Consider the following 26,081-nt stretch of genomic DNA (forward strand, 5'->3'; position numbering starts at 1 on the left):
TTTTTGTTGAAGTCTTTGAAAGTGAATATTTATTAAATTAAATCGCCAGCTATTTACAAGTATGCTAAAACTTTTCATAACATTATTAAAATTCGAAATAAAAGAAGAATTAATAAATGTGGAGTTGTAAAAACAAATAATTTTGTTTTCCAAGATGGCCGCCATTTCCATGGCAACGAATGGATTTTCAAGTTTGTTTTTTTACCAACATATTTTTTACAAGATACCTGATGTATAAACATCATTAGTTTGAGCAAATGGTCCCAATTTAGGATGTTTGTATTTTAAGTATCAAGTCCCTTAAGATGATCCGAACGATAAATTTTTACAAGGCAATGTCCAACAAGCGTCTTTTTTGCGTTCAAACATGAAGAATTTCTCTTGAAATCAAGTCATGATATTAGTTTTATGTTCAGAGTTTTAACAAGTTTACAATGTAAACTGTGGGGTAATCCACGAAAATATTGGAGGTGTCCACAAGAAGAATGACAAGAAGAAGAAGAAGAAGAAGAAGAAGAAGAAGAAGAAGAAGAAGAAGAAGAAGAAGAAGAAGAAGAAGAAGAAGAAGAAGAAGAAGAAGAAGAAGAAGAAGAAGAAAACCCGAAAGTGCCTGAAGCGGGGCTCGAAACCCCAGACCTTCCGGATCACAGGGCAAATGCCTTAACCATTCGGCCACTTCGCCCCCCCCCCCCCCCATTTCTTTTTTTTTTTTTTGGACTATCATGATTAAGTAAAATCGGTACTTCCTTAAAACAGGGGATGTATGTAAAAATAATTTGCTTTGCAGCATTATCTCTTCAACCCAACACAATACTGGATTGAGTGGTTTGGTCACGTTTAAACTCAAATGAATTGAATGACCTACTTGATTACGTAAAAAATAAATAAAACAACAACAACGACAACAACAAAATAATAATAATTATAAACAAACAAGTAAAGAAACACCCCCCCCCCCCCCATTCCATAAAATTAGTCGTAGGGATAATGACCGTGAACTTTGCGGGGTTTCCCGTCATTTGTGATGGATGACGACTATTCAGGGAGTATCATTTTCTCCCAACTTCTCTTGTTACCGTCGGGTAAACACGGATGTCCGTGTTCTAGGCGTACGACAGTCGTGATGGATCATACCCATTTGCCTTTAGTGCATTTTATGGTATCAAGATTTTCTATATTACCTAAGAAAGGACTGTGGGTTGTTTTAGAAGATACTAATGTTGTACCTAAGGGTCAATTTGATTTTTGTATAATATAATATTTTGTCTCATATTTTAGCATCTGTAGAGTATCAGACTATTTAATTAATCAATCTCACTTTATTTTTCAGTAGCAGTATAAATATCCACTTCTGCTATATTATAGATATTGCTTTATGATATCTGAACACGATATCAATATGTTCACGAATCAATAATCATAATCGTCGTCGTCGTCATCATCATCATCATCATCAGTAAAACAACAACATCAATATATATATATATATATATATATATATATATATATAATATTTGAAGTATATGTTGATCAACAACTACAATTTTGTTTCGAGCATTCGCTCTCGTCTGTAAGTGAAAGTGAAAGTAGAATGTTATGTTTATCGTAGTTTTCCGGCTTCGTATTTATGGTGGTTCGTAAATTACATTAAATGTGTTTGTTTCTATGTCTGCATGAAGATGTTAGTTCGTTTCTTCTGTTATGCGTTCCCATGTTCGGTTTTATGATGATGAACAATTTTTCTTTTAAGCAAAGGTTGCAAATCGTAGAAGAGAGGGACTGTGCGACTGTGCTCTGGAGATGATTTTACATAATGGAATGCTGTGTTGTATGTTTTTTTGTCTTATTTGATGTTCCAAATGTCTTCGATTAGTGTGGTAGAGTGTCGTTTGTGTATGTTTTTGAAGGAAGATTTTTGTTGGAGGAAATAATGTTTTGTATGTTTGGCATGTAGGTATATCCTATTTTGACGGGGGTTTTTTTTTGTTCATAATGGGGTGTTGGACGTGACCGGGAGGGAAGCATTTTTGTAGTAGATTGAAGAATGTTTTACCGATAGAGATTTGTCACGTTCGCACTGTAGATTGGGTTGAGACATGTTATATTTCGTTGTCTTTAACGTTTTTTCGTTGGGGTGGTAATACTTGAAATATATTATAAATAGCTCCTTTTATCAAAAAGTTGAGCACTATTATTTCACGGTTTTGGTTTTATAATTTGGTTTTATACATATGTGATGGTAATGATGATGGTAATGATGATGATGATGATGATGATGGTGATGATGATGATGATGATGATGATGATGATGATGATGATGATGATGATGATGATGATGATGATGATGATGATGATGATGATGATGATGATGATGACAAGTCTTATATATGAATAGCGAACTAATTAATACCATTTTCAGATATCACAGAGTGACCCCCCCCCTCCCCTTGGCTTATAACATGTCTCATTAATTAGTCCGTATGTGTGATTGACGCGAAGACACTATCGGAACCAGCGTGGGTTAACCAACTTTACTGTGTTACGTTTGATTAAAATCAATAAGGGCAAGCTGCTATGTCTAATGTCAACTAATAATGATAATGATAGTAATAATAATAATAATGATAACAATTATAATAATAATAATAATTATTAAAATCTGTACTTTTTATTCTTCATGATGGCAAGTTTTCATATGTCTTGTGATCAGAATTTGTAAAAGTCAAAAAATGATCAGATTTATAATGTGTTTTTTTTTTTTGTCATCTGGATACGCTTTTATGCACGTCGGAGAAATATGTCATAAGGGCGTCCGCCTTTGTTCCGATAGTTTAGAGCCAATTACTCAGTCACCATGCGTCATCACATGGGAAGTGACGTCATGACTGTTGAAGCGTATTGTTGTTTTTAAAAAACTTAACGCAATGCATCATTCTGGGTGGGATTCTTGACCTTCCATAGTGGGCAGGGAGGTACTTACTATGTCTTTTATCCCCCTATATCTGTTATCCAACTTGCTTTCTGTCTTTGTCCTGGAATGAAATTACTTGGTTTTATTCTGGTCCTGGCTGGGAGGGAAACAGTGGAATGCATAGTTATTGTTTTGGTAGATGATATTTCTTCTCTTTGTAAATCATCTCTCTGTTATGTATTATTGTATTTGTTATTTTGAATGTATAATGTAAGCATTTGAGTGTATTCCTCTTTGTTGGGTCTTGTGCTCGTGTCCTGTTGAGATTTGTAGGTGATTTCAAACTAAGTACATTAATGGTATGCTTTTGGATTCTACATCTGATGCCCATATATTTTCCTTTTTACTGGCGCGGATGACAAAAAACAAGGATAAAGACCCGAGTGACGTCAACTTAATTCTATCTATATTTTTTCGATATGGATCCTATGATATGGTGGTTAAGGGGGTGGTTGGATGGGAGCATCACCCTTGAATCATATACCTATGATGTTCGCATGGTGTACGATCCGATAGTGATGTCGTTTCTTCTTCTCTTTACTAGCCTATCCTGCTTCTTTGGTTTGTGATTGTATTTTTGACAGGGGATATTTTTTTCTGTAAATCTTCTGCCTGTTTGTTCTTGGTTATTTATAATTTGGCTTATGATATCTTTAGGTTGTGATTTTGATTTACATTTGTACTATTTTTGTTAGATTGCTTGTTTTTTTTTTTTTTTGTTTCAGCGGTCTCTCATATAACCTCAATTGTGTTGGAAGAGACCTAAAGCAACAAACAAAAAAATATGGTGGTTAAGGACTAGACGACATTTTTCTTCTTCACAACGTACCAATCTTTTCATCATAATATTATATCACAATGACATATTATGTTTATTTTCCATCAAGTTCATCATATCAAACATGGCAGCCGAGCTCCGCGAGCGTGAACTAATATCATCGAGTGCGGAACGAAACAAAATTACGTGTAAAAATAACAATAATAAATACTTATCTATCTTGAGGGTGTTCCTAAATGGGAGCGATCTATTTTTAGGTTTTCGTCCGATGGAGATATCTATCACATGATTTGCTGCAGTCCAATGATTGGCTATTTCTTAATACATGGTGGAAACAAGCTGCTTTGTTTATGAAAGTTTTATGGTCCCCATTTAGTAGATCATAATCAGTGAATGATGGGTAGAAACGAGGCCTTCGTAAAGTTATGGCCTGATAACTTGGCCTTCGTAAAGTTATGGCCTGTTACTAACCAAAAAATGACGTCAAAATGCCAGTCTTTGCCACAAAAGAAAACAAATCGTGAGTTGTATTCAATAGTTCAACCAATGAAATGACTTGTTTCCATGAGCACTGCTAACGACAACTCACAAGGCGGTGCAAAAAAAAACAAATAATGACGTCAAACGGCCAGTCCTTTTGGATTTCAGTATTAGATAGTTCGAAGATGACATCACTCAGGCCTTTGTTATTGTTTTTGCCATCCGCGTTTGTGAGTTGTTCTCACTAAACTGTATTAACCAGACTATAAAAGTTCATGGTTACACAGAGTTTGTGTGTTGGTCCGTTATACTTCCGGATGGCAATGTTGTGAACTCCTTGGCCAAGCGCATTCTATCTTTTACATAACGATGGCTACGGTAGAAATGATTTTCAACACTTTGACCTTGGCAGTGTATCTACTCGTAGCCATCGTTAACATAATATAGATAGTATGCAGTTGACGTCACTCAAGCCTTTGTTATTGTATTTTGCCATCCGCGTTTGTGAGTGGTTCTCACTGAACTGTACTAACCTGACTATAAAAGTTCATGGTTACGCACAGTTTTGTGTGTTAGACCGTTATACTTCCGGATGGCAATGTTATGAGCTTCTTAGCCAAGCGCATACTATCTATAGCATGACACAAGAACCCTCTAGGACTGGCAGTTTGGCGTTATTTTTTTTAGGTTTGTGTAGCGTCTAGTGAGTTGTCGTTAGTAGAGATCAAGGAAACAAATTATTTCATTGGTTGAACTATTGAATACAACTCACGATTTGTTTTCTTTTATGGCAAAAGACTGGCATTTTGACGTCATTTTTTGGTCAGTGTCAGGCCATAACTTCACGATGGCTACGGTCTACTCCACTAAACTGAACCATAATATATCGATCCAAAAAACAAAGAGACACGTTTCATATTCTGATAAAATCGTGGGATATTTTTCTAGGCTCTCTGTCCTCTGAATTATTTCTTACTCCCTACCTACCGGAGTTCCGTCTCCCTACAGAGGTTGAATGTCATGGAACGCCATTTTTCACGCTCAAGGGCCATTACCGGGCAGTCGATTCTCTTTTTGTCAGTTGTTGCTTCCACGTTTCCTATCCAGGACTTCCTTGGTTTGCCCCGTGCCTTTCTGCCTGCTACTTTTTCTTCTCGCAGTGATTTTTGGATGGTGTTGTGTCTCCGAATTATTTCTTACAAGGCAAAAAAAAAAATCCTGCTCTTTAAGTTGTTATTTTTAAAAGTAAAATCTATCTATAAAACGTTCCTCATAGTACCATCTAAGTTTACGTAAACAGTCTTTAAAAAAAAAACAACAAATAAAAGAGAGAAAAATACATCTTATGTAACAAATAGACGTTAGTGTTCCAAAAATAGAGAAAGGGATAAAGTGTGGTGACGTCATGGACACCCCCCCCCCACCCTCACAAATAGTTACGTCATTCCATCATTCACCATTAGTACTGTTAACGGTTGTGTCATACCCCTAATTCAGCTCGATCAGCGGGAAGCCCCGAGGTGGAGAGGCGAGACCCAATAAGTGCAATTTATTCTACCCCTCTCCCCAAATAGTACCGCGTCATGATACCATGTTTACAATAATAATTTGTGACGTCAGATTATCAAGCGTAAATTTCACTAAGACTTGAGATTCTTTTAAAAGAAGAATCATTTAAAGGTTATCAAAGATATCTTTATTTATTGAAAGATGACGAAATAAGAATCGATTGAGGGGTCCAGAATAAATGATTTTTACACTCTTGCGTTTTATAATTCATTCGAACTTTGTCAACGACCAGGTACTCATTTTACATCTGAGTATGGTGAGATGATTTGAGTAAAGAGACTTTTCCAATGGTTCAATTATGCTCCTAGTGAGGCTCGAACCCAAGGCCTTCGGACCGAGAGCGAGTATCATACCACAAGACCACATAGCCGCTCAAGAGTGGGCCATTTGAATCGATTTTCTGGCCATATTTTTAATAAGAGTTTTTTTTTTCTCTACTGAATATGGCACGTTTACTGATTAAGAGATAAAGCTGATAAAAAGTGTTTTGGGAACTTCGATAGAAATGGGTATGATCTGTATTAACTTTCCATGTGCTCGAGGTCATTGGTCACATTGCAAAATGTGCTCAAAGTGACCTTCAGGTGAAAAGTGTTCACAGGTTTTGAACTATCTAACATTACGATTGGTCATTGTGTTCTGCTGGACACATGGGTATGTTTACAACTTTCATAAACAAAAGCAGTGTGTTTACATTTGTTCTGAAATATCCAATCGTTGGACAGCAACAAATCACGTGATTGATGACCTGGTCGGACGAAAACATGAATATAGATCACTCCCATTTGGTTTTCCCAAATAATGAAAAATTGTTTATTTTTTGCACTCTTGCACAATTTTAAAAAAATGAACTGTATTCTTAATTTTCTTCGTCACGTTCATTCCTACGTAAGACTAGCTATAGATCGAATCGAAGCGGTGAGACAAACAATAGGCGACGTGCACTTATTTGCAGGTCTGATAACCCAATTCAGCATGGGGTCATTCTGCCGTTGTTTTTTAAAAACACAGTATATGCAATGTTAACCATATATAGCATATACTGTGTTCTTTAATAAAACGGCAGCATTGTTATCATGGAAATGTTTTTTGTTTTTTTGTTTTATTTTTGTTTTAATTACGCAAAGTATTGTCCAAAACCACAATGTTGAACTAGGCCCCTTAAGTGCGTTCGGATGTCAGACCTGCATATCTACGAGTCGAAAATAAGTGAATTAAAAGTATAGATCGAACGAAGATGACGTTAGTTATGTCTTTGTTATTAGTTTTGCCATCCACGTTTATGAATAATTGGATTCAATAGTCTGATGTCACGTCGCCCAGCAACGGCGGCCGTCTTGCTTCTAAACAAAGAAAATCTTTAATTTTTATTCTTCATGCTGGCTAATTTTTATATGTCTTGTGATCGGAATGTGTAAAAGTCAAAACATGATCAGATTTATAATGTTTTTTTCCCCTCCGGATACGCTTTTATACTCGTCGGAGAAATATTTCATAAGGGCGTCCGCCATTGTTCCGATAGTTTAGAGCCAGTTACTAAGTTACCATGCATCATTACAAGGGAAGTGACGTCATGACTGTTGAAGCGTATTTTCACTAAACTGTTTTAACCAGACTATAAAAGTTCATGTTTACACATAGTTTTGTTTGTTGGTCCGTTATACTTCTGGATGGCAATGCTATTGTGAGCTTCTTAGGCAAGCGCATACTATCTATAGATAGTATGCGCTTGGCTAAGAAGCTCATAACAATGCCATCCGGAAGTAAAACGGACCAACACACAAAACTGTGTGTATCCATGAACGTTTATAGTCGGGTTAATACAGATCAGTGAGCATTACTCATGAACGCGGATGGCAAAAAACAATAACAAAGACCCGATTGACGTCATCTTCGAACTATCTATAAGAGTGAGAAAAAAAAAATGACGTTTTGTCAACGTGTGCTTCGTTCTAACGCAGAATTTCTGAATATTCTTCTAAATATTTATCTTCCCAGACATGATCAATAGGATTAGAAATCGTCTGCCCGTGATCATTGATTTGATATGGCGGGAAGGGGGTTGGGAGGGGGGGGGGGTGAAGTGGGGTGTGTGTGTGGGGGGAGGGGTGAGTGAGATGTTGGAGTATCTATAGTGTCTTTGATTGGTGTCGCTTGTGTGGGATTTTTTAAAGCAAATATTTACTTTTGAGATTTTGAAGAGACCTTAGGAAAACAATTTCTTTCCACACTTCAAACTTCGTTATGGATTTTGTTGGTCTCTTCGCTCTGATTCGATACTTGAGGTTTTAGGGGGGGGGGGGGGGGGTCTGAATTATCATATCAAATAGATTATCGTCTTCGATCCCTTTACGATCATCGTATTATTCGTTACAATGACCATCGTCGTCATCATCGTTATCATCGTTATCATCATCATCGTCGTCGTCGTCATTATCATCGTCGTCGACATCATCATCATCATGATCATCATCATCATCATCATCATCATCATCATCATCATCATCATCATCATCATCATCATCACAATCATCGTCATCATCATCATCATCATCATCATCATCATCATCATCATCATCATCATCATCACCATCATCGTCATCATCATCATCATCATCATCTATCATCATCATCCTCACCATCATCACCATCATCATCATCATCATCATCACCATCATCATCATCATCATCATCATCATCATCATCATCATCATCATCATCATCATCATCATCATCATCATCATCATCATCATCATCATCATCATCATCATCATCATCATCATCAACATCATGATTGTCATCATTGTAATGTAGTATTTAAGGTTACATTTTTCATTTAAGAATATTTTATGTAATAATTCTCCACACAAAGTACGTTGTCAGCTCCTGCTCTCACAGAATCTCCCTAATAATTGAAAATTGAGCTTTTATATAGCGCAATATCCACTAAATGTGCTCAAAGCGCTTTACAACGTGTCCCTGGTCAACAGCAGCATTTAACGTGTAGGACGGGGCATGCCGCCTGTTAGGCGATATTACAATTTTTCGGACAAAGACAACGCTGCTAACGGTCAGGTACTCATTTTACACCTGAGTATGGTGAGAGAATGTGAGTAAAGAGTCTTTTCCAAGGACTCAACAATGCGACGAGCGAGGCTCCAACCCAGGACCTTCCGATCCGAAAGCGAGTGTCATACCACTAGACCACATAGTGCACAAGCGTATTAGAATTAGATTATATAGAAGTCTGCAAATCCTATGATTTTCCCATTGCATATCACATCAAATTCTTAAACAGCAATGATTAATGGTTCAAATAGCTGTCTAAGGATATATAGTATGCGCTTGGCTAAGAAGCTTGCAACATTGTCATCCGGAAGTATTACAGACCACAACACAAAACTATCTGTAACTTTGACGTTTATAGTCGGGTTAATACAGTTTAGTAAGAATTACTCGTAAACATGGATGGCAAAAAAGCAATAACAAAGACCTGAGTGACGTCAACTTCATTCTATCTATAACCTTAACTCACTCAATCCTAGATATTTTTGCTACTTTTCAAAATTGGAAAAATGTATTAAAATTTAACATTTACATAGATAGTAAAAAAACTAAAAACATTGGCTTTGATTCTACGCCTATACTTTGTATCATAAAAATGTAATAAATAGGCATGGAGTAAAAGTAACCGGGGTAAACAACGGATATAGTCGGTGTTAGGGTTGAGTGAGTTAACAATACAATAAGCAATGAATAAAGCAAGAAATTGGATTCAGTAGTCTGATGTCACGCCACTCAGCAACGGCGGCCATCTTGGTTCTAAACAAAGAGAATCATTACTTTTTAATCTTCAAGCTGGCTAGAACTTTTCATATGTCTTGTGACCAGAATGTGTAAAAGTCAAAACATGATCAAATTTATGTGTTTTTTTTCCTCTGGATACACTTCTATGCTCGACGGAGAAATATTTCATACGGGCGTCCGCCATTGTTCCGATAGTTTAGAGCCAGTGTTGCTAAGTTACATGCGTCATTAGGAAGGAAGTGACGTTACGACTATTGAATCCTATTGACAATAAAAGGAAATCGGATTTATGCTGTTTTAGATAGTATGGTACAATTACACGTTCTTTTAATGTTTATTATCCATCATTGGCCACTAACAAAGGGAAACAAAAAATATGTTCTTATTATTGTTGGTCTTATCTTGTGGCAGTCCCAGGTCCTTAGATGAACTGGCCGTCTCTCGGGTCTTGTAAAAATAATAATAATAATAATAATAATAATAATAATAATAATAATAATAATAATAATAATAATAATAATAATAATAATAATAATAATAATAATGATAATAATAATAATGATAATAATAATAATAGTAATAATAATAATAATAATAATAATAATAATAATAATAATAATAATAGTAATAATAATAATAATAATAATAATAATAATAATAATAATAATAATAATAATAACAACAACAACAACAATAATAATAATAAACTCTGCCTTTTCAGGGATTGGTTAAGTAGTAGTAATAATAGTATGCAGTAGTTGTAGTGGAAGAAACGAGTCGTGGAATCGCTAATGACGTATGTACGACATTCATTATGCATCCAAACTTAGTTAAGACGACTGGAGTGGTCCCAACGGGCCTGGACATTAAGCCCGTCGTCTGTTGTCGGGCCCGGTGACGAAATGGAATTGCAAATTGTAGCTGTTTGCTAGTCCATTTATTAGAGGCTGCAGTCTGCATACCAACCAGATCATCTGTTGTTTTCGTCGTGTTTACGTTATTTTTCCTCTACGACTTTAAATATTATCAAAATATAGTAATGGGGCTTATATATATATATATATATATATATATATATATATATATATATATATATATATATATATATATATATATATATATATGCGGCTATGTGGTCTTGTGGAATGACACTCGCTTTCTGATCGAAAGGTCCTGGGTTAGAGACTTGCTCGGCGCATAGTTGAGTCCTTGGAAAAGGCTCTTTTCTCACATTCAGTCACCGTACTCGGATGGTCTTTATTGACGACCAGCATTTTTTTATATTTAGACAAGAAAAATAAGATGCCGTCACTCTGAAACAAGAAAATGAATTACACATGCGTGTATCCAGTCCTCCTGATGAGTGGTTTTACACATCCAATGCAAAAAAGATAGTTCGAAGATGACGTCACTCAGGTCTTTGTTATTGTTTTTTGCCATCCGCGTTTATGAGTAATGCTCACTGAACTGTATTAACCTGACTATAAACGTTCATGGATACACACAGTTTTGTGTGTTGGTCCGTTATACTTCCGGGTGGCAATGTTGTGAGCTTCTTAACCAAGCGCATACTATCTATAGGGCCAGTTTTTTTACACCATACGTTTTTTTCCAATTGCTACTGATAAAGTTGCCTATAAGATTTGTACTGTTGTCTACAAATCCCTGAGCACCAACAGTCCCTCCTATATTAAAGACCGTCTAAACATATATGTCCCCAATAGAAACTTGAGGTCAAGCAATGACCAATCAATCCTTGTCAAACCTATGCCATTGCGTAAAATAGGTGAACAGTCTTTTCAATTTTCGGCCCCCCATTTTTGGAACTCTCTCCCATCGCACGTGAGATGCTCGGATTCGTTGACCACGTTCAAATCTCGCTTAAAGCTTTATCTTTTTACGTCATAATGTTGCAATATTATTTTCATATTTTGTTGTTGTTAAATTGAATTCGTATCACGTTTCCATCAAACTTGTCTCACTGTAATATGTTTTGTCTTATATCACTGTAAAACGCTTAGAGCCTGTGACAACGGGGTGAAGCGCTATATAAATGCCATTTATTATTATTATTGTTATTATTATTATTAATATTATTATTATACATTTTGGTAAAATATCTACGAACAATATAATTGTTACCAACACATAAAAAGAAGCCAGTTTAACCTTTTGATATTAGTTTTTAATCTATGGTATAGTTTGGTAAATCGATTATATACGATTCTTTCACTCTTACTTTTTTGGAATTCCGGACGTACTCTCAACCAATGCAGGAGCTTTTATTGCGCCTTGGGAACAAAGTTCGAATTCCAAAACGCAAGACTGTAAGAAATGGTTAATTCTAGGCCCTCAATCGATTCCTATTTCGTCATCTTAGAATAAAAGACATCTTTAAAAACATTCAAATGATGTTTTATTTTAAAGAATCAGATTTTTAGTGAAATTTAACGCAACAATTTATAATCTGATTTCACGAATTACTATTATAATCTAAATATGATTTCATTGCGCTTTACTATTTAGGGAGAGGGTTGGAATATGTAAAATACATTTTTGTTTAATATCTCCTAATTTGTCCCCAAAAAATAATCACCGATACACAATTTTATAGCGTATTTATGCTATGTGCGTAATTAAAATACTCGTTAGTTTGTTCACCATATCAAACCTTACTAACACACAAAACTATGCGTTATCTTTGACGGTTATAGGCTTTTATAGAGAATTTAGAACTAATCACCCAGCCTTCTTTCTAAAAGCAATAACAAAGTGCCGAGTGACGCCAACACAAGCCTTTCAGAATGTTTTTTTTTCCAAGGTTGTATTTTGCTCATACTATAATTTTGCAGTGAAAGAAAACTTCGAATAATAATCGGACCCCCAAGATATTTGTGACCCACCGTATCGAAGCGGTATTATGTCGGGATCCGCTCGGTAAGGGAAATTGAATTCATAGCCACAAATATCCAACTTGGGTTTAATTTCTGTATGTTCTGGTGAAGTATAAAGACTATTTCTTGCATTGCAAAAACTTCTAAGGTCTAATTTCTCATCAATCTGTCTCTAAATTCACTTTTTGGGGTCTGAATCATCCCGACATAATACCGTTTTGAGACGGAGGGTCACATTTTCGTATATCCCCAAGTATCCCTGTCGGCTTGCTGGACCATTATTCTGTCTCATACTTTTAAAACGTCTTTTTAAAATTAAATTGTAACTAATGCTATTATCTATATTTAAACTACTAGTAGAGCAATAAAATTGTTAACTCCTCAAATAACCAAATTCATAAACCTCTAAATTGTCTAACGACATATTTTAGAATTTGTTTTGAAGTCTCAAATTTAAGAATTTTTGTCAAGTCAGTCATCAAATGTATCCACTGGTAGAGTATTTTGAAGTTTTATTACTTTGGTCGAAATGATAAAGATATTTTGCGAGTGCACTACAGATTCCAGCATCACGTCCCCCTGTCTTTGACAGAGACCAGAAGTAAGTTTGGGATTTCTCTTTGTCCCCGATCGGCCTCTTGCATTTGACTGGAGGATCGAGTCACTACGCCAGGATCGCGTAGAAGTCTCTAATTATAATTATATACGTCTTGTTGTATGACTGCTGTTGGAGAATGCTGCTATGTGGTCTAGTGGTATGACACTCGCTTTTGGGTTGGAAGGTCCTGAGTTCGAGCCTCCCCTCGTTCCGCGCATAGTTGAATCCTTGGAAAACCCTTTACGCAAAAACTACTCTGGTTATCAAATTGATCTCTAACGTAGCTCGTTTATATAAATTGGTCCTGGTAACGATTTAATATATTGCTAATATAAAGCGTCGTTTCTAGTTTTACGAAAATACATTGTAGTGATCTTGTAAAATTTAGCATTTACAGTTCATTCGAGCTATATAACTTTATTATTTTAGTAGATGAAATCATCAATATTAAACTGATTTGACTATCATTATATATTATCTATATTTAAAATGTTTATTATTTATATAATATAACTCATGTCATTGACTTTTTGTATCTAACTAGTACCATTTCTATACTCTAATATTATAATTAATATATCATAAATTTTCAAATCTCGGCACGTTTCATCTTTCCCCGTTGCCTGCGCGGGGTGACAATGAGCGGAGGTTGTGTGTGGTGGGGAAGTTTTTTTTGTTTATATGAGCCAGTCTTCGTTTGGCCGTCCTGTCCTTATCCTATACTCCGTTGTACCTTGAAGAAAGTTAGTTACTACTCCCAATCTCCCTCCACCCTCCCTCCCCAACTAACTATTGTCTTTCACTGCTAAAATAATTAGGCCAAGACGGCCAATCTAGCGATGCACGCCCTGAGGTCCTACTTGGGATAAATTAAAACCATATCAGTTTTATCACTGAAAGAAGAGGCTTTGCTTCACTTAGATATACGGATGAAGAGAATGGCAATAAATATATATTTTATCATTGTTTGTTTTGCTTAAATATATATTAAATATAAAAAAGAACAGTAAACAAAGTATGCACCGAGAAGAGCCCCATGGTACTATAAATAAAAATCCCTGACCCCACGGAGTCCTTCATCCCCGCACACTCCCAACGATCCCTACTCAACTTGTATTGTGTGCATTGTCTAATACTAATAATAGTATAATTATAAAGATGTCGCTGATTGTGTGTGAAGTTAACAAGTGCTTTGCGTTTGGAATTAAATGTGGATTTTTAATTCTATTATTCTAAAGTTGTGTGTCATACCGTTATCGTTAGTTTCAGAGAAAATGTATTATCGCTGTTGTCATTGTTTATGAAACCTACCTGTTTTTATCTTGAATCATTTTATTTTAAAAAGTTATTTCTGTAATTTGTAACCAATCATGAATCATGTTGATTTTTTAATTGATAATCAATTCCGACACTTATCCCCTCAAGAGAAAATAGTGGTGAAAGATTTAGGTCCACACAAACCAGTGAATTTTAACTTAGTTTCTAAACACCGAGGAGACAGCGCCGATTGAATAATGATTATTTTTAAAATGTTGAATGGCTTACTGCCAGTGAAAGCCGTAAAACGCTTCATTGTTTTTATTGCTTGATTTTTGGTGATGTATGCTATAACGGACAACAGGAGGATTCAGTGATATTGCGCACATCTCTCAGGCACTGAAGAAACATTCTGAATCAAATAGCCATGTCACAGATGCTGTTAAATATAAACTTTTCAACGTTGTAGATATAAGAAATCAGTTGGAAACAGGACATGCTGCGTCTGTGAGTCGTTATAATGAACAGGTGAAAGTTACCAGACAAGTTTTGTCCAAGATAATTGATGCTCTTTTGTGAGTAAGTCTCGTTAATATTCTAACACACACACACACACACAACACACACATCACCACACACAAATACACGCACATATATGCAAACAATTGCAATACCGCCCTCCACACATACACACATACCAACACACACACATACAAAGTAGGTCAAATTAAGTTAAATTAACTAGACCAATAAAATTTGATTCTGTATTTCGGATTTGTGCCGCCTTAAATACAATGTGACCAACCGCCCCTGATATATATAATATATATATATATATATATATATATATATATATATATATATATATATATATATATTGCGCATGCAATATCCACTAAACTTGCTCAAAGCAATTGAGAGATGGAAGAACAACTTTGTTAACAACGCCACTCACTACTCAATCGTCTGTAGTGGTGTCTCATTCGTCGTGTTTTGTTGACAAGAGGGGAAACTCGAAACGTCCAGATTATAAGTGTTTGAAGTATCTATTTCATTTGATTATTGTATCTATTTCTTCGAGCTTCCGCAGCAACATTTGCATTCCCCGAAAGGTACCGAGTTCGATTACTCGCCTCGTTGTCTGGCCTTGAGCAAGTCACCTCGCCTTAGCTCACTTAGCTGGCGCTGCACTGTTGCTGAAAACTGGATTATTCCAGTCTTCTCTTGGAATAGACCCGAAAGACAAGTTTCCCGTTGTGGCGGGGATGAATAAAGGAATTACTGTCTAGAAGAGATAGGACACGTTGGGAAATAAATATCTAAACCAGACCTGAACACAATTCCAGACCTAGTTTAAGATTGTCGTAATGGACAATATATTGCGACTTTTTTGTTGTTGTTGAGATTTCCATTACAACAATGAGCCCATAATAAATTGGGTTATCAGACCTGCAAATAAGTGTACGTCGATAAGAACTACTGTCGTAATATTATGGCTTCTTGGGCCCGTCAAACAGAATTGATGAGACAAAAGCACCGAGGTGTGAAATGCCTGCTCACTTGTTGTGGACTGTTTTGGCTTAATAGAAATCGGACGGACTGGATTGTTTTCTGTTCTTTTTTATTTTTCTTAAGTTAGATAGAAATAACCGATATTTTACATATCAGTGGATTAATCTTAAGACAATGAAATTATTCTCAAGGTTTTCAATAGCCCAGATTGTAGAGTACTCGCCTTACAATTTAAAGGAACGGGATCGGAGCTGGACTGAGATAGTAGTGGTTGCCAGCCTCGCAGTCCGAATGCCGGTTGCTGAGAATGGCGTGATTCAGTCATCGATGAGTATATCTCCATCCATGTTATTAATCATTTCAATTGGTCACGGACCTGGGCCAGAGTTTTTAGGCTGTCAAGATCTTGGTGTGACTTTAGTACTGAGGGCACTGCAATATTTCTTAGTTCTGAGATCACTCACTCACTCAATCCCATGACCGGATGGTCGTCGTGGGGACTAGCGTGAAGCAGAAGTTACAGTCTTCCTCCATGCCTGCCTGTTGCTAGCCCTATGTAGCAGCTCCGGAACCGACATCTCTGTCCATTCTTTTATATTGTCCAGCCACATCTTCTTTTGGCGCCCTCTTCTGCGCTGGCCTTCGACTGTGCCCTGATGTAGGACTGTCCTGCTCAGGCTATCGGCCCGAGTATGGTGTCCAAACCAAGACAGTTTTCTGCGCTTCACAGTCACTAGAAGAGGTCCTTGTGGGCCTGCCCGAGCTTCTATTTCTTCCAGGACGTCTTCGATGTAGTTCTGAGATAGCTTGGCTTAAACTCTCCACCTTCTATATCAGCCGACTTCGCAGCTTTAGCGCTTCCTCTTGATTTTTGTGGTGACGATTGCCCAATTATCTCTGGCGTGTATGAATAGTGGCAGACAACGCAGAAAAATAAATCAATGAAAAAAAAAACAAAAAAAAAAACAAAAACAAACAAACAAACAAGCAAAACAATATAAGTTGCCCCGACGTCGACCTCTTATTAACCCTTTGCTTATCAACTATTGGAAAATTGTCACATTCGGTACGATTCAACCGACAATTTTCTCATTCTGATTTCTTGCCTACATCACAACATCTAAAGAGAATATCTTGTTTTATCTATAAAAACTTGACACTGTCTTGTAGAGCTTATTCTGCTGAAGAATATTGTAATAGAATGTGCTTTTTGCTTTTCTGTTTGAATAAATAAATCCATTTTTGTTTCGAGTGGGTGTAAAATTTTGGGTAAAATTCGGAAAATGTATGGTAAGGAGAGAGTTAATTGTCAACGTGCTAGTATTACATTCATAACAACAAGAAATGAAGTGAGTAGGAAAGTGCTAGAAGACAATAGAGATTTTAAAAATCTGCGGCGGCGATGGGGGCTCGAACCCGCGACCTTACTGGTACGACAACTCCGCCTGGCCGGAACACGACGCCTTTGTGGCGCTATTACAACTATCTAGTACCAAATCCTACCCTTAAAATAGAAAAGAAAAGAAAAAAAAAACAATCTTTGGATTTTTAAGAGAAACATCCAATTATCCATGCCAGGAAATCAATGGACCACATGCAACCGGAAGTGTTAGAGTGAGTGGCGTGTGGCGTTTAAATGTCAACCTCGATTTCGTCATTGTGTCGATGTGTCGTGTCGGTATGCGTGTGTGTGTGTGTGTGTGTGTGTGTGTGTGTGTGTGTGTAGCCAACGATGTCCTTTGTGACACAGCTAGGAATCGTAAATAATATGAATGAGATTGATTGACTGTGAAATTTATGTATGTATATATGTATGTTTGTATGTATGCATGTGCTAAGAAACTCACAACATTGTCTCATCAGGAAGTATAACGGACCAACACACAAAACTATGTGTACCATGAACTTTTATAGTATGGTTAATACAGTCAGTTTAGTGAGAATTACTCATAAAGCTGGATGGCAACAAAACAATACCAAAGACCTATGTGACGTCATCTTCGTTCTGTCTATCTATAACTCGGTCATCAATCGCGCGTTGTATAGGAAAATATGACAATAATAATATAGATAATAATAATATTTGTTTAATTTCCTCATCTTCCTTGGAATAACATGACACACCGGGACATCCCATTGGTTACACAGAATGTTCTGGAGTGCCACAAGTCTTGCACGAAGTCAAAACACTCTTCAGCCAATCTTGAGATCCCCGTTCAAACAAGACTGACCAAATTTCTCACCGGTCATCACTCGGTGTTGACAATGTACAAACACGCTTTGTATCGCTTTTTTCTATCTCCATTTTGTGTTTTTTTCTTTTTTTTTTCATCTAACCTTTTTCTTCTTTATGTTTCTCTCTTTGTCTCTCTCTCTCTCTCTCTCTCTCTCTCTCTCTCTCTCTCTCTCTTACTCTCTCTATCTATCTATCTATCTCTCTCTCTCTCTCTCTCTCTCTCTCTCTCTCTCTCTCTCCTCCTTCTCCTCCTCCTCCAGCTCTTCCTTTTTTTATTGTGTTCTATTTCTTACATCATCATCATCATTATCATCATCATCATCATCATCATAATCATCATCATCATCATCATCATCATCATCATCATCATCATCATCGTCGTCGTCTTCGTCGTCGTCTTCGTCGTCGTCGTCGCCGTCATCATCATCATCATCATCACCATCATTTCTCTCTCTCTCTCTCTCTCTCTCGCTCTCTCTCTCTCTCTCCCACTCTCCCTCTCTCCCTCTCAACTCTCCCGCTCTCTTCCCCCTCTCTCTGTCATGCTCTCTCTCTCTCACTCACACACTCACTCTCTCTCTCTTTGTCTCTCTCTCTTGCTCTCTCTCTCTCTTTCTCTCTCTCTCTCTATCTCTCTCTCTCTCCCTGTTTCTCTCTTTGTCTATTCCTTCTTATACATCTCAAACCGGTATTAAATCGGAATAGACCCGTTACCCAAAAGTAACTTTATAATCAACATGATACGAAACACGAAGCATTGCGTTATTTACAATGTAAGAAATGGGAATGATCTATATTAACTTTCCATGTGCTCGAGGTCATTGGTCACATTGCTAAATGTGCTCAAAGTGACCCACATAGTGAAAAGTATTCACAGATTTTGAAATGTCGAACATTCCGATTGATCATTTTGTTCAGCTTGACACATGGGTATGCTTACAACTTTCATAAACAAAGCAACCTGTTACATTTGTTAAGATATTTCCAATCGTTGAACCGCAACAAATCATGTCGTGATTGATGACCTGGTTGGACGAAAGCATGAATATAGATCGCTCCCATTGTATTAATCCTCCCTTATAATGAAAAAGAAATTCATCCCAAATGTCATAGAGGCCCGATGTTTGCCAATGTGGAGGTCGTTTAAATTAATCGATTATTGGAGGACGAGTTTCCTGGCCATTTTTTTAGAAATTGACGTTTTTCCATAGTATGGCCGTAAACGGATCAATAAAAAAAAAACCAATAAAAAAAAAAAACAAACAAAAAACAATTCACCACCACCACCACCACCAACAACAAGAACAAAACTAAACTCGATTAACAAGTCTATCTCCATGAATCTCGCTTTGTAGCATCATCCTCCTCTTCATATCGTCCTTTACCCTATCCAACCATCTAGTTTTTGGGCGTCGCTTTTTCCTCTTACACGCTAATTGTAAGTCAAAAACTTTCCTTCCCACGTACTCACTCTCTCGTCTCTTAACATGTCCGAACCATTTCAATCTATTTTCTCTCATCTTTATTGATACATCTTCACTCCAGTAAACTTTTGAAAGTCGTTCATTTCTCACATTATATTTTCTTGTCCAGCCAAGTGACCATCTTAACATCCTCATTTCTGCCACCTCAACTTGTTTATCAATACCAACAGCATATCATCCCGACAACAACAATATTCCTTTTATTTGATCCTTGGCGTAGACTAAACAAGATTTATCACTGGTGTGACGTCACAAAACAACAAAAAAGAAAATAAGATAAATTCGGCCTTTAATATCATCTAAGATTGAGATAAGATAGGGGAGGTAAGTGACTTATCGAGGGTAGTGATTTCCCCTTGCTCCATTGTTTATTTCTTGATTCTTTCCCCTTAAATGTGAAATGAAGGTCACTAGACAAAAATACCGTGCTCTGAAAAAAAAAAAAAAAAAAAAAAAAACAACCCAAAAACAACAAAAAAAAAAACCCCAAAAAACAAAAACAAAAACAAAACACATTAAAAAATAATTTTTTCGAGACAACTCGTTCTTCGAATATCGATCGATTAAAATGACCCACATTTCTCAAACCTGGGACGTTTAAACACCTCGCGAGATCCCTGTTTTGAGAGTTTTATTTTTGCCAAGATGAGGGTCATCTAGATTGATAAATATTTGAAGGATCAGTTTTCTAGCCATTAAAAAAAAAAAAAAATACAGGTGTTCCCAGGGTAGTAATCTTTTATACGATTGTGAAACGCGGACGCTTGCCTAAGAATGTACTACGAGGTTAGAGGCATTTGAGATTTATAGAAGAATGTTAAGATTATCATGGACAGACAAGTATACGAACGTGGGAGTGATGGCGAAGCTGAGAAAGGGAAGAAAGTTGATAAATACCATCAGAAAGAGGCAGTTAAGGTTTCTGGGACATATGTGAAGAAGAGACGGAATAGAAAAGTTGGTAACATCTGGGATGATCGAAGGAAAGAGAGCTAGAGGAAGACAAAGAATGACATATTATTTAGATAATCTAAGAACGGCCAAAAGTGATTTTAAAAGCAGCGCAGACTTCATGCGCAAAAGATCGTGATACGTGGAGACTGCTGACCGCAATTTGCTCAAGAGTACAAGCCACTATGGGTGGTGACTCTCTCATCGCTAGTCAACAAGTGTCAAACCAAACACTCCATTCATGTCTCCGTTTTGATAAAAAAAAATAATTAAACAAGCTGTGGTGATCCGGGCTGCCCAACCTGCACATATTTGCAGGTCTTCATGGCCAATGTCAACTTCAAAAGTGACCATATTATAATATCTTAAATTCACTCTTGTTACTATAATTAGTTTTAACGAATAGAAGCAAACACATGCATGTTACTCTTCGGATTAGAACGCTCATTTATTGGAACGGACTTTCCGCCAGACCTAACTGATCCAGCTACACAGTCAGTAACTGTCAATTGGAAAAGAGGGTTAGAAAAAAAAATCTCGACTTCATCTAGGACCCATCCGTTTGCTTGTGTGTGACTACTGAGCTATCGGGACCTCCAGACTGAGAAAGGGAACCATCAATTTCCAACCCATGGCTTCACTCTTCTTTTGGCTTCCGCTAACCCCTCCCGCTCCCCCCCCCCCTTTCCCGCCCTCCCCCCCCCCCCCCCCCCCCCATTTTCCGCCCTCCCCCCCTCCCCCCCCCTCCCCCCCCCCTTTCCCGCCCTCCCCCCCCCCACCCACATTCCCTCACACTTTTCTGTTCCAGCCTAACCTTCACCATTGTCCAACTCTCAACGATCTGCGATGCCAACCAGTCAATAGAACGGGCAGTACTCCGACAAGACACATCTTAAATAGTTTTGGCCAGAAAAATAACTCGTCCTTCAAATTATATCGATCAATGTAAATGACCCACTATTGTGTCAAATTCTCAATCCTGGGACTTGACGAAAGTCATCAAGGTTGCCCTAGCTTTGATAGTTTTCGACAAGATGAGGGTCAGTTCAATTGATCGATATTTGAAGGACGAGTTTTCTGCTCAAATTTTTAAGAAGTGATTTTTAACGGAATACGGCTGCCTAAAGGCTGGATGGATATTTTATGTACTCTATGTACCCCTATCTCTTCCATCAATCTATTTGCCCTTTCTCCCTCCCCTCCCCTTTCTCTCTCTCTGTCTATCTCTATCTCTCTCTCTCTCTCTCACTCTCTCTCTCTCTCATCCTCTCTACCCCTCTATCCCTCTCTTGTTATCATTAATATTATTATTTGTTCCGACATTCTTCTTTATTTATTCATCAATAACTGCGAATGTTCAGTTCTCTCTTAATCTCCCCTTTCTCCCCCCCCCTCTCTCTCTCTCTTTCTCTCTCTCACCCCTCTCTCTTTCTCACTCTCTCTCTCTCTCTCTCTCTCTCACACACACCCCTCTATCCCTATCTCTCTAGGGATCCTTATCATCTTGATACATATCTCGACACCCCTTCTGCTATATTTTTATTCATACTTTTCAATGTCTGAATATTCATATATCTATCTCTCTCTCTCTCACTCTCTCTCTCTTTCTCTCTCTCTCTCTCACACTCTTTCTTTCTTTCTCTTTCGATACCTCTTACTCTATCTCTGTTTTGCTGTCGTAAGAATACATATTCTATTATTTATAAAGACACTTAGTTTGCGTTGTTTTTCTTCATAATATACTTCAATAACTGGATAACCCCCCACCTCTCTCTCTCTCTCTCTCTCTCTCTCTCTCTCTCTCTCTTTCTCTCTCTTACTTTCTTTCTTACTTTTTATCGCTAAACGTCTCTCTAGATATCTCTGCCTATCTTGATAGAAACTTATCCGAACCAGCATCTTGATAGAAACAAAACGTAAGAGATCAACACATACTTTTTTTCACCATCACACTGCTGGTTTTGCTAAAATTGCTTTAACAAGTAATGATGTCCTGATTAAAAAAAATAATTATTAAACTCATGGCCTGATAATGATACAAAAATGACGTCAAAAGACAAGTCTTTGGCCACAAAACGAAACAAATCGTGAGTTGTATTCAATAGTTCAACCAATGGGATCACTTGTTACCTTGAGCTCTACTAAAGTCCCTGCATAAACCTATAAAATGACGTCAAACTACAAGTCCTAAAAGGTTCTAGCATAGCTATCGTTACCGTATAGCTTGACACTGACCAAAAAATGACGTCAAAAGACAAGTCTTTAGACACAAAAGAAAACAAATCGTGAGTTGTATTCAACAGTTCAACCAAAAGAATTACTTGATTCCTTGAGCTCTACTAACGACCACTCACTGGACGCTGCACAAAACTAAGAAATGACGCCAAACTAAAAGTCCTAGTTGGTTCTAGTGTCAGGCAATAACTTAACGATGGCTACGGGCTAAGTGGGTTTTAGTATCGGGCTATAAGTAAACGATGACTAGGGTCTACCTCTTTGCCCTTTGTCATTAGCCGTCCAGCGTTGTGCAGTTCTAGGAAAAAAACTCCCCTTAGAATACTAAAATTACTTTTTAACACTTTAGTAACTATTTATATTTCTTTACCATTCCAGGTTACGGCCACAGCACACCTCAAACAGTCGGTGGAAAGATTTTCTGTATGTTCTACGCCTTCACAGGGATCCCTCTCACCATTATCATGTTCCAGAGTGTCGGCGAGCGTCTCAACACACTAGTCACATTTATCCTACGGCAGCTCCGGAAATGCTTCAAAATGAAAAACACCGAAGTCTCGCAGACTAACTTAATCCTCATCGCTATGAACCTTTCCACGATCTTCCTCACCACGGGGGCTGCAGCCTTTTCGCACTACGAAGGCTGGACGTACCTCGAATCCTTCTACTACTGCTTCATCACCCTAACCACCATCGGTTTCGGCGATTTCGTCGCGTTGCAGAAGGACGACATGTTGGATAACAAACCAGACTACGTGACTTTCAGTATAATTTTTATTCTTTTCGGACTGACCGTCCTTAGTGCTGCTATGAACCTATTAATTCTCCGATTCCTAACCATGAACACGGTGGACGAACGACGGGCTGAGATGGAAGCGGCCGCGGCAGCCCGTGGTGCTGTCCGATTGGACGGGGACATCATCACCTCCAACGGAAACGTCGTCTCCAAGGCGCAAGAAACGCCGGCAGAATACAATGACATGATATCCGTGTGTTCCTGCTCCTGTTATAATCTGAGGTCACGAGGTAAACCTAGATACACTGTGACGCGTGCGCCTGGGAAGATTTCGCATTTACTTCCGCACGAGACGAACAACAAGGAAGATAGTCATAGTTGCACGGATGACAATACGTCTTTACAGCAGTATCTAGGGAAGAAGAGAGCGTCGATATAATAATGATGTTTATGATAATAATAATATATGAGTTTATAATGTAATTATGGATGAGTGATAATGGTTGCATTATATAATTAAATTATTATTATTATTATTATTATTATTACAATTATTATTATTATTATTATTATTATTATATTATTATTATTATTATTATTATTATTATTATTATTATTGTTGTTGTTGTTATTATTATTATTATCATCATCATCTTATCATTATCATGATTAAACTTTTATATATTCGATTTTTAAAGGGTGTTATGTGGAGCCTTCATCAAGTATGATTATAACTCTGAATTCGAATGATCACATTAACATAGTGGCATCTGGATTGTCGTCGTATTCATCATCATCATCAGCATCATCATCATCATCATCATCATCATCATCATCATCATCATCATCATCATCGTTATCGTCGTCGTCATTATCATCATCACCATCATCATCATCATCATCATCATCATCATCATCATCATCATCATCATCATCGTTATCGTCGTCGTCATTATCATCATCACCATCATCATCATCATCATCATCATCATCATCATCATCATCATCATCATCATCATCATCATCATTATACTACCATGACAACCAATGAAATAAGCGAATAATTTATCATTTGAAAGCTTGACTTAATTCCCATTGTTTTCGGTCGAAAAATAAATCCAATCGGTTGTATGTCGTATAGAGTCGGAAACCAATTCCCGTTTCCGCGATTTTTGGCGAATACTCTACGCTATAAATTGATGCAATAATACATTCAATATAATTCTTTTCTAACATACCTCACACCTTCATGATCAGAGATATTTATAATTAACGGTTCCCTGTATAATAATTTAATTAAATAAAAAGTTTACCTGTATCTATACGAGACAATTGTTTTATAACGATTGTAAAATATAATTTAATTATAAAATATTTCCACAGATTATTCTATTTATCCATTATTCTAAAAATGCTATAAACATAATATATTATTGTCACGTGATCTCGTTTTATCAACTTTTCTATCCTGGAATTTATTTCAAAGGACAATATCTATAGTTTTTTTTTGGGGAAAGAAATAATTTTATCACCTCAAATTCATAGTGGTATAAACTGTGTCTGTTACCCATCAGCTAAGGCGGCATAAATTAGAAGGTGAATTTTAAACTCTGCCAATTATCATCTATAATGTATATATATATGATCCGAGAAGATCTCAAACTGACGAAATACATTGTACGTCAAAACGGACGTCTTGGGCGAAATTCTCATCATCATCATTGCCTTTTTCACCCTGGGTCAGGGTATAGGCACAGACAAACGAAATATGAGATGTTTTTTAACTCATTATATATATATACATATATATATATATATATATATATATATATATATATATATATATATATATATAGACCTCGCCCTAGCTCAATTTGCGGAGTTGCACTGCGGCTGACGCCTTGGTTGTTCCAGTCTTCCCTTTAAATAGACCCTAGAGACAAATTTCCCCTATGGGATGAATAAAGGGAATTTTTATTTTTTCAATTTTCCTTATCAAAAGATTGATTCAAGGCCCATTTAATTCTTTCAACAACAAAAAAAAATAGATGTTGTCTTTTAGAATAAAGTTCCAGTTAATTTATATTTATCGACGTGTAATCATATGCAGTTCTGATAGTCCACATTGTTATGAGGCCATTGTTGCAATGGAAATATTCTCAAATCGAGTCAAAATGTATTCCAATACAACAATGTTTAATCACGACCGTGATTAATTGCATTCAATAATCTGACCTGCAAATACATGCACGTTGATCTCTATTGTTATCACTGTCACCACAGTCAAACCTGTCTATGACTGTCACCTAAGACGACAGATATGAAAATTGGAGCTAGAGACAAGTTTTCATGAAGTTCCAGGTTTGAGAATTTCTGTCAAGATGAGGGCTCCTTTAAATAGTCGATATGGGACGAGTTTTTTGCCAAAAATTTAACTACGTTTTTTTTTCCAGATGTTGTAACCTTGAGAGTATACAATTAATGTTTATGAGAATACAAAATACATCTAAATCTGAACATACACGGTTTGTTTATCCATTTGTTTGTGTGGAACGTTTGCCACAAGATTGTTA

General features: G+C 36.9%; 1 protein-coding gene across 3 annotated transcripts in view; it reads left to right on the forward strand.

Moving 5' to 3' along the window:
* The window catches only part of LOC144957184 (two pore potassium channel protein sup-9-like), a 214,281-nt gene extending 190,256 nt beyond the window's left edge, over nucleotides 1–24,025 (forward strand). For all 3 annotated transcript variants that reach the window (XM_078888227.1, XM_078888229.1, XM_078888228.1), the window contains one exon: nucleotides 23,151–24,025. In XM_078888227.1, coding sequence (XP_078744353.1) covers nucleotides 23,151–23,947 — 797 coding nt within the window. In that variant the 3' untranslated portion in view covers nucleotides 23,948–24,025. The remainder of the gene's footprint in view (nucleotides 1–23,150) is intronic.
* Nucleotides 24,026–26,081: the final 2,056 nt, after the last annotated feature.

Source organism: Berghia stephanieae, chromosome 11 (assembly GCF_034508935.2).
Source record: "Berghia stephanieae isolate SIO BIC M18660-M18661 chromosome 11, UCSD_Bste_1.3, whole genome shotgun sequence".
NCBI lineage: Eukaryota > Metazoa > Mollusca > Gastropoda > Nudibranchia > Aeolidiidae > Berghia > Berghia stephanieae.